Source organism: Grus americana, chromosome 28, assembly GCF_028858705.1.
Source record: "Grus americana isolate bGruAme1 chromosome 28, bGruAme1.mat, whole genome shotgun sequence".
NCBI classification, from domain to species: domain Eukaryota; kingdom Metazoa; phylum Chordata; class Aves; order Gruiformes; family Gruidae; genus Grus; species Grus americana.
Genome location: NC_072879.1, coordinates 6197299 through 6205385, shown reverse-complemented (window position 1 = coordinate 6205385; position 8087 = coordinate 6197299). Strand labels below are relative to the sequence as shown.

At 65.8% G+C, this 8087-nt stretch overlaps 2 protein-coding genes across 3 annotated transcripts; both read right to left on the bottom strand.

Annotated features, from left to right (window-relative positions):
* Nucleotides 1-246: 246 nt before the first annotated feature.
* On the bottom strand, nt 247-3934 carry DOHH (deoxyhypusine hydroxylase). The gene is made up of 5 exons (XM_054805823.1): nt 3860-3934; nt 3132-3479; nt 2703-2779; nt 2254-2491; nt 247-1423 (listed from the first exon to the last, which is right to left on the bottom strand). Exons 2-5 carry the CDS (start codon nt 3403-3405, stop codon nt 1107-1109), a joined length of 906 nt encoding a protein of 301 aa, XP_054661798.1. The 5' UTR covers nt 3406-3479; nt 3860-3934; the 3' UTR covers nt 247-1106.
* A 1092-nt stretch (nt 3935-5026) lies between these two features.
* On the bottom strand, nt 5027-7986 carry LOC129197253 (uncharacterized). Of its 2 annotated transcripts, none has more exons than XM_054805506.1 (2): nt 7726-7986; nt 5027-6435 (listed from the first exon to the last, which is right to left on the bottom strand). In XM_054805506.1, the coding sequence occupies exons 1-2, from the start codon at nt 7861-7863 to the stop codon at nt 5317-5319; spliced, it is 1257 nt and encodes a 418-aa protein (XP_054661481.1). In that variant the 5' UTR covers nt 7864-7986; the 3' UTR covers nt 5027-5316. The 2 variants fall into 2 exon arrangements, with proteins under 2 accessions (XP_054661481.1, XP_054661482.1); XM_054805507.1 differs by lacking the exon at nt 7726-7986 and adding an exon at nt 7593-7683.
* Between the last annotated feature and the right edge of the window lie 101 nt (nt 7987-8087).

The following is an 8087-nucleotide window of genomic DNA, read 5'->3' as shown; positions in this document are numbered from 1 at the left end:
TGTCTGCCCTCTTCCCCAGGTCTGCCAGGGTTGTGGGATGGGGGGGTTCACCCCATGCCATCAGAGACCCCACCCTGTGCTCTCTCCTCCCGTTACGGTTGGGCTCAATGATCTTAAAGGTCTTTTCCAACCGAAATGATTCTGTTCTGGGATTCTGTTGCAGCAGCCCCAGGACTCCGTGCTGGGGCCTGACCCTGCGGTGCTGAGGCACCCCAAATCCGGGCAAGGGCTAAATCACAGTTCAACTCATGTGGGAACTCCCCCCGGCAGCACTTTATTCCCTGCCAGCCCCCCCCCCGTGCCCACACTGGGTTGCCTGGGGGGGGGTTTGGGTGCTCGGTGACAGCAGCAGACACCAGCTTCAGCCCTCCCAGGTCTGGTTAAACACGGGGGAAAGTCCAGGCAGGCTCTGCCTCACCCTGTAAGCCCTAATGGCAGTACCGTTCCCTGCAGAAAGAAAAAGCGCAGCCAAATCGTCCAAACTTTGCCATGAAACAACCCCCATCCCAGGGCAAAGGCTGCCACAAGCACAGCCCTGGCCTGCCCGGACAGGAGAGGCCAAACCCACAGCAGCTCCTCCACCACAGAGGCAAGGAGGGACCCGGCTCGGCACCAGCACCGAGGGCAATTTTGAGGCATCGCACCGCTACAGCCTACGAAAGCAAGTGCCCAAAGCCAGCCCTGGCCGCCCAGCAAAGCTCAGGCAGGGAAAGCGGAGCTGTTTCACACCGAGACATCACAGCAGCACAAGCCCAGAGCAGCCCCGGGGCCCTGTGCAGCCACAACAGGCTCCAGCGTGCAGAGCAGAGCCCACCCAGTCCAAGCCCCGAGCCAGGCTGTGGGCAGGCAGCACCGATCCTGGCAGGAAAAAAGGGGCAGATCCAGGAAACAGGGAGTGGCGGGGAGGGGGGGGGTGCAAGTAGCAGCTCAGCCTGGATTTGGAGGGAGAAGGTGGCTGTAATTGTGCCAGAGAGCAAATCCAGTTCCTCCTCCACCTCCGACGCGGCAAGGCACGGATCCATGTCGACGGAGGCGGCCAGGAAAGCGCGGCGGGGGGGGGAAGATGTGGGGGGAAGCACGCCCAGCCTGTGCCCCCCAGCCAGGGCTCAGACAGAGGCCTGCAGCTTGCACAGCCCGTCGGCGTACTGGAACTGAGCACCGTTCTCATACTCGTACATGTCCAGCGCTACCTCGCAGCTCTCCCGCACCACCCGCTCCTCATCGCGGGCAAAGGCACGCAGGGTCTCCAGGCAGGAGGGGCGGGCGATGGAGCCCAGGGCCTCAGCGCACTCATGGCGCACCATGGGGCTCTCGGTCCGGCTGCGCAGCGTGGCCGTCAGCTGCGGGACGCAGGCCTCATCCTGCATCTGACCCAGCACGTAGCCAATCTCATGGCGGAAGAGGGCGCTGCCAGAGCGCAGTCCTGTGGGGAGGAGGTGAGAGTAAGCCACCGCCGCCCCCCAAGTACACCGGGATGCTTGGCCGGAGCCCTCCCCGGCACCGCACGCCCACAGCCATGCCCTGGCACCGTAGGGACACCCTCTCGTGACAGCGGCACCCACCCTCCCAGTGGAGCTGCCGGCACCCTCGCCTGCCCCGGGGAGCGTGCGCTGCCCACGGGCCCTGTCCCACCAGCGCGATGTGCCTGGGGCGGACTGGCAGCACAGCCACAGCCTCAGGCCGTCCCGTACAGCAGGAGCCCGCAGATCCCTGTGCGCCTCGTCTCACAGCGCAGACATGCCCTTGGCTCATCCCCGATGGCTGGAGAGCCTCGTCCACTTCCCTCGGGCTGGGGGGTGGGCCCAAAGGGTTCCTGGGCTGTGGTCTGCCCCTTCCCCACACAGGAGACATTCACTCCCCTCTCCAGAGCTATTGGCGAACCCCAGGATGAGGTTGGCAGTCTCTGACTTTCCAGGACGGGTCAGCAGGACCCCGACACCCTGGGGGCCAGGTCTCACCTGGTCAGGTTGGTTGGTCCCAAGCCAACGTAACGTTACAGACTGTGCCCTCTCCCACCCAGACCCACGGAGAAAGGGGGCCTGGAGGATGGTGAAGGGGCTGTGAAACACCAGAGAGCACAGAGCACTTTGCAACGCGGCTCTTGCAAGCAAGCAGGGGACAGCAGCTCTAGAAACAAACGCACGAAGAGGCTGAGAGAGCCCCGCAGCTCTGGATTTGGGAAGGGTCAATCCTGGATTAACCTGCACAGACTTACAGCGAGGAGACTACAGGCAGCCTCGCACTGGCCCTTACCATCCGCTAGTGCCAGCACTGCGGCCTGGCCCCCCAGGTTCCTCAGGGCAAACATGGCCCTGTAGCGGTCAAACAGCGTGCGCGACTCATCCAGGAGGGTTTTGCGGAGTTCAGTGATATCTGTCTCCTCGGCGGGTGGAGCGGGATCCACGGAGAGGTAGGGGCTGGCGCCCGGCTCTTGCTTGTTCTCCTGCAGCCACTCCAGCCTCCTCACCGCCAGCTGACACGTCTCTGCCACCTGCAGGGACGCGGACACAGCCCTGGCTGCAGCACGGCACAATACCGGGAGGACGCCCGGGGCTTCCTGACTGCAGCCGGGCACTGGCACGCAGCAGGATGCCGCTCGTGGTGTCTCTGTCCACAGCCCAGGAGAGACCAGCTTCACCTTCTTGGACCAGCAGCGCTGCACCGCAGGGGAAATGCCTCCCCCCTGCCCCCAAGAGCCTCACCTCAACCACGGGATCCTCTGCATAACGTTTCAGGATATCCAGCACATCAGGATTCCCGATAGCTCCCAGGGCTTCACCTGAAGGAAGGACGTGTCGGGATGTTAGCAAGGTGTCAACATGAGGAGGAGCCTGCTGCGTCCTCCAGCAAAGCCTTGCCCCACTCCGAAGTGGGGCACAAGCCTGACTCAGACCAACCCAAAATGAGACAGCCAGGCAAATAAACACGGCAGGAGCCAGCCTGGCCAGCGGGAAGGGGAAGGCTCGGCCAACCAGTCCAGCCAGGAGATATGGTGAGGCAGTTACACGGCTCAGGGTTTTCCAAGCCATGACACCCAAGCAGGATTAGGCCATCACGAGCTGTTCAGTATAGGGGGAAGCACTACCGAAGGCTGGACCCTTCCCCTGCACCCACAGGAGCTGCCATCATACCTGCCTCGTGCCTGACCATTGGCTCCTGGCCGGTGTCCTCCAGCACCTGGATGAGCACAGGGATGGCCGCTTCATCCTGCATCTGGCCCAGGCAGTAGGCCAGCTCGTGCTTCAGCAGCGCAGAGCCATCCCCGAAGGCTCGGCTGATCCAGGTCACGGCTGCGCGGCCTCCAAGGTTGCGCAGGGTGAAGAGCGCCCGGAACCGGGCGGGCAGGGGCTGCGCCGCGTCCACCAGCGTCCGGCCGATGGCCTCCACCTCCTCCTCTGTCACCATGGCGCCGGGGCAGGCGGGGAGGGCAGGATCCAGTCACACGCAGGCCTCCGGCGGGGCTCCCTCCGGTCACACTCCTGCGCACGGGGAAGGCGGTAAGGGGAACGGCCACCGGCGGGTCCCTCGCCACGGGCAGGGAAGGCAGAGAGGGCCGCGGCCCGGCAGCTGCCGCGGGGGCGAAGGGGTTTCCCGACGCAGCAGACGAGACCCGGCCCTGTGCCGGCTGACGGAGCGGAACCGGACCCCGAGGCCGGGCCTGATCGCACGGGAAGCGCCCGGACCCGACTTGACTGGATCCCCGGGACACACGGACCGCCCCCTCCCCTTCCCCGCCGCGACGGCGCCAGCCCGTCCCCGTTCAGCCGGAGCTGCCGGGCCGGGCCCCGCTGGACCGGAGGGAACGTGGGGGGGGGGAGGAAGGGCCGAGCCGGGGGGCGGTGTCGGTCCCCGCACTCACCGGGCGCCGCCATGCTGCTCCTCACGTGACCGCGCCAGGAACGCCTACATCGCACTTCCGGGTAGGGGAGGGCGGGGCCACCCCCCCCTCCCGCTGAGTGGGAGCGGCCGGGGACCGCGGTTACGGGCGGCGCATGCGCGGTGGCGCGCAGGCCCAGTGCAGCTGGGGCTGCCCCGTGACAGGGGCGGGAGCCCGGAGGCCCCGTTCAGCCGTGGGGACCCCCTGCCCCGCGGGGCTTTGCTGCCCGAGGCCCGGGGACACGTTCCGCGATGGAGCTTGCCCCAAGCCGCCTTTGTGGACACCAGCGCGACGCCTCCCCCCGCACCGACACGGCGGGCGGGAGCCGTAGCTGCCCTCCCCCCCCCCCCCCCCTTCCCGGCAGTCGGGGCGCCGCGTTCACACCCCCCCCCCCCCCAAACCCTGGGGCTCCGCCAGCTGCCTCCAGCTGGGACCCCACGGCCCCACCGAGCCCCGCGGGATCCCAGCCCCGTGGGAGCGGCGGCGTGGCGGGACGTGTCTGTGCCGTTTCCCCCTCCACACACGCCCCCCCGCCATCAAAGCGCTTGCTGGAGCTGTGTCTGCGCTCCAGGAGCCGGCCATGCCCCGGCACGGCGGAGGCAGCGTGCCACCGGGCCCCAGCCTGCGGCAGGGCAGCGGGGAATGAAGCACAGACGCTTGATTTCCCAGATGATACGGGAGGGCAGAGCCCCGTGTTTCTGCTCACGCTGCAGTCGGGACAGGAGCGGAGGTCGGGCGCCGGTGGAAGGAGCTGGTCGGTGGGACGGGGAGGTGCCTCGACGTTGAGGCACCGATCTCGCAGCAAACCCCTCCGGAGAGGGGCGAGGAGGGACCCCAGGCTGTGGCAGCTCAGCCCGCTCCCCCGAGGGCGGCACACGCTGCCTGAGCCACAGCAGAGAGGCAGCTCGTGGTGCAGTATCATTCCACGCAAATCCCTGCTCTACCTCTTCCTTCCCTTCCCCTCCCAAGTGTGCTTATGCAGCAAGCTTCATACCTTCAAAGGGGTTTTGCCTTCTTATTTCAAGCCTCCCACTAGTTTTGGCCTGACAGAGGGGCCTCGGGACAGAGGCACGCTCCCAGGAAAGGGAGACCCAGGCAGTGCTCTCCCTTGCCCAGTCCCGATCCCCGCCTTACGCAGCGCACAACACACCACCAGACCGCTCAAATCCTGCAAGAGAGCAAGAGCACAAAATACATTCCACTGCCTGACACCACCATGTCAAAACCAGCACGAGCGTGACGCAGCCGCCTCCCTCCCCACCCTGGGAACAGACAGCACGGCCGGCAGCCTTCCTCACTCTGCCAGCAGCCTTCAGCAGAGGTGAGAGGGTGCAGTCCTTTGCCAAACAGCCCGGTACTGCTGGGCCAGCATTTGCCAGAGAGTCTGTGGGAAGTCCGCGAGCAAGGATGCGCAGGGCTGCTCCTCTTCCTCGGCCCCGTCAGCCCTCCCCGCAGCTCTCGAAGTACTGGCACATCAGCTCACGCACTTGCTCAGCCCGGCTGTCCTCCATGGCGGCAGGCGCGGGCTGGCAGGGCTTGGGCAGCTCAGTCGGCTCAGTGCCCTCCAGCCACTCCTCGTTGAAGGGGTTGTCGTGGGCTTCACAGACGTTGTGCAGGATGCAGCAGGCGAGGACGAGGGTGGGCAGCAGCTCCAGGCTGCAGTCGTCGCACTTGAGGAGGATCTGCCAGCGTGCCTTCAGGCGCAGGAAGGCATTCTCGATCACGCTGTGCGCCCGCTTCAGGCGGTAGTTGAACTGCAGCTGCCGCTGGGTGAGGTTCTCGTCCTCCTGGTAGGGCTTGAGGATCCAGTCTTGTAAGGGGTAGGTGGCATCGCCCAGCAGCACGTACTTCTGCGCCTTCCCCATGAAGTGCTTGGGAGGGTTGGGGCACAGCCGGCCCTCCTTGGCCAGCACCCACAGGCTGGAGCTCTCCAGGACCGCACTGTTCTCCATGCTGCCGGGGAAGGCGGTGGAGACATCCCAGAACTGGCCCAGCCCATCCACGGTGGCCTGCGTCAGGATGGAGTGCCAGCCCTGGCCGTTGCAGTAGTCGGCGCTGAGGTGCAGGGGCGGGTGGATGGGGATGTGAAGGCTGTCCAGGGCACCGATGCAGTGCGGGAAACCCCAGCGGGTGCGGAAGATTCGCACCATGTTCTCCAGCTCCTTCTCGTTGGGCAGCCGGAGGTAGAGGGGCTTCAGCAGCAAGACAACGGCGTAGCTCACCTCCCGGACGCACGTCTGCACTGTGGAGGGCCCCACGCCGAAGAGCGGGCTGAGAGTCTGGTACTCCACGTTGGTGGCCAAGTGCCACAGGGCCACGGCCACCCTCTTCTCCAGGGGCAGGGTGGGGTGGAAGTGGGCGCTGTGTGGAGCCAGCCCAGGCCGCAGCTGGTTGCAGACATAGAAGAAGGTCTCCTTGGACATCCGAAACTTCTCCAGCCAGTCCTGGGGCCCAAACTCCTTCAGGACCACCCGCTCCCACCAGTCTGTGCTCCTGACGCTGGGCCAGGCACGGGGGTAGAAGTAGCAGCTGGTTCTCCTCCGGCGAGCAATCAGGAGCTGCAGAATGGCGAGGAAGACAAGAGGAGCGTGAGATGGTGCTTCCCTGGCCCCCACCCTGCGCCTCACTGGGACACCCTCCCCCCCAACCCCCGAAAACCATCCAGCTCAAGCGACCTGCTGAGGGCAGGGAGGACACCCGGTGCCACGCAGCCAGCAGTCCCAACCGGCACTACCACCGGGTTCCTGGAAAACCCCATTGCAAACCCACCAGGCAACAGTTGTGACCCTAGATGGGATGTCCAGGCACCACAGATGAGGAGCCTTCTGGAAAAGTCCCCTTTTGGGGTGGCCACTTACTCTGTGGTTTTGTTTTTTTAACAAGTATTACTTGCTTTCCTGCAACCGAGTGAACTCTGGGCTCGGTCATGATTTGGAAGGGGGAGCAAGCACCCATGCTCCCAGCCCCTCCACATGAATTGTTTTTCTGTTATTGAATTCTAAAAAACATCTTTAAGCTGAAAAGAGGCTTTTTTTCACCTTCCTTGGCAGCTGCCCAGGGAAGCGGGCTCCCCGTGATACCCCCCAACAGCTTGTCCTCGCTGCCACATGTCCCCAGGCCCTTCATATCCCCCATCCTTTGTGTCCTCCACCTTTGATGTCACCCCCTCCTTCACGTCCCCGTGTCCTCTGCATTCCCTGTCCTTTGTGTCTGGGTTCACATCCTGTGTCCTTCAAGTCCCCTGTCCTTTGTGTCCCCCCATCCTTTGTGTCCCCCGTATCCCACACATTCCCCATCCTTTGTGACCTCTGTGTCCCCCCCCGTGTCCCACATCCTTCCCATCCCTGTGTTTCGTGTCCCACGCCCCCCACCCTTCGTATCCCCGCGACCTGTGTCCCCCTTGTCACCTCTGCGTCCCCCCCCGTGTCTCCCGCCCTTCTCATCCCTGTACTTTTTGCCCTGCGCGTGTCCCCCCCGCCCCGTTCCCCATTTTTTGTATCCCCACGACCCGTGTACCCCCCCCCCCGCATCCCACGTCCTTCCTGTCCGCGCGTTCCACATCCCACACGTCCCCCGTGTCGCCCATCCTTTGTGTCCCCGTGACCCGTGCGCGTCCCCCGTGTCCCCCATCCTCCCCGTCCCCCACCGATCGCGCCCCATCCTCGGAACCCCCAGCCCCGCGTCCTTCCTGCCCCCACGGCCCGGCCCCGGTCACCGTCATGAGCCGCTTCTGCCGCTGGCTGTAGTAGTGCCGGAGCCAGGCGCGCCGCTGCGGCCCGTCCCAGCCCCCGGCGCCGGCCATGGCCCACCGCCCGCCCGCCCGCCGCCGCCGCCGCGCCAGCGCGCACAGCAGCACCAGCAGCCGCTCCTGCATTTTCAAATCGGGAGCCGGGGCCGCCCTGGAAGTGATCGGCCGCGGGGTCACGGCGGGACGGGGAGGCGGGACGGGACGGGGCGGCACCGCCGCCGCCTTCACCCGCAGCCATCGCCGCGGCACCGGCCCGCTCCCCTCTGCCCGCCCGGGCTGAGGCTGCGGGTCCTCCCCGCACCGGGCGGCCCCGGAGCCCCCGGGCTCTGCTGCGACGGGCCCGGCCCCGCCGTCCGTCCGCTTCGGGGAAGAATTTCCGCCAGGAAACGAAACAAACCCAAACCAAGCAAGCAGTGCCGGTCCCCTGATTGTACCCCAAGAGCGGTGCCCCAGTGTCCCACG

What these genes read in the sequence shown, in the direction of transcription:
- DOHH (XM_054805823.1), bottom strand. Translation starts at nt 3,405, where the DNA reads ATGGTGACAGAGGAGGAGGTGGAGGCCATCGGCCGGACGCTGGTGGAC. An exon ending in AATGGTCAGGCACGAGGCAG is followed by an intron (nt 2,780 to 3,131) that starts GTATGATGGCAG and finishes TCCTTCCTTCAG; the next exon opens with GTGAAGCCCTGGGAGCTATC. An exon ending in AGTGCTGGCACTAGCGGATG is followed by an intron (nt 1,424 to 2,253) that starts GTAAGGGCCAGT and finishes TCCTCCCCACAG; the next exon opens with GACTGCGCTCTGGCAGCGCC.
- LOC129197253 (XM_054805506.1), bottom strand. Translation starts at nt 7,863, where the DNA reads ATGGCTGCGGGTGAAGGCGGCGGCGGTGCCGCCCCGTCCCGTCCCGCC. An exon ending in GAGCGGCTGCTGGTGCTGCT is followed by an intron (nt 6,436 to 7,725) that starts GTGCGCGCTGGC and finishes GCCATTCTGCAG; the next exon opens with CTCCTGATTGCTCGCCGGAG.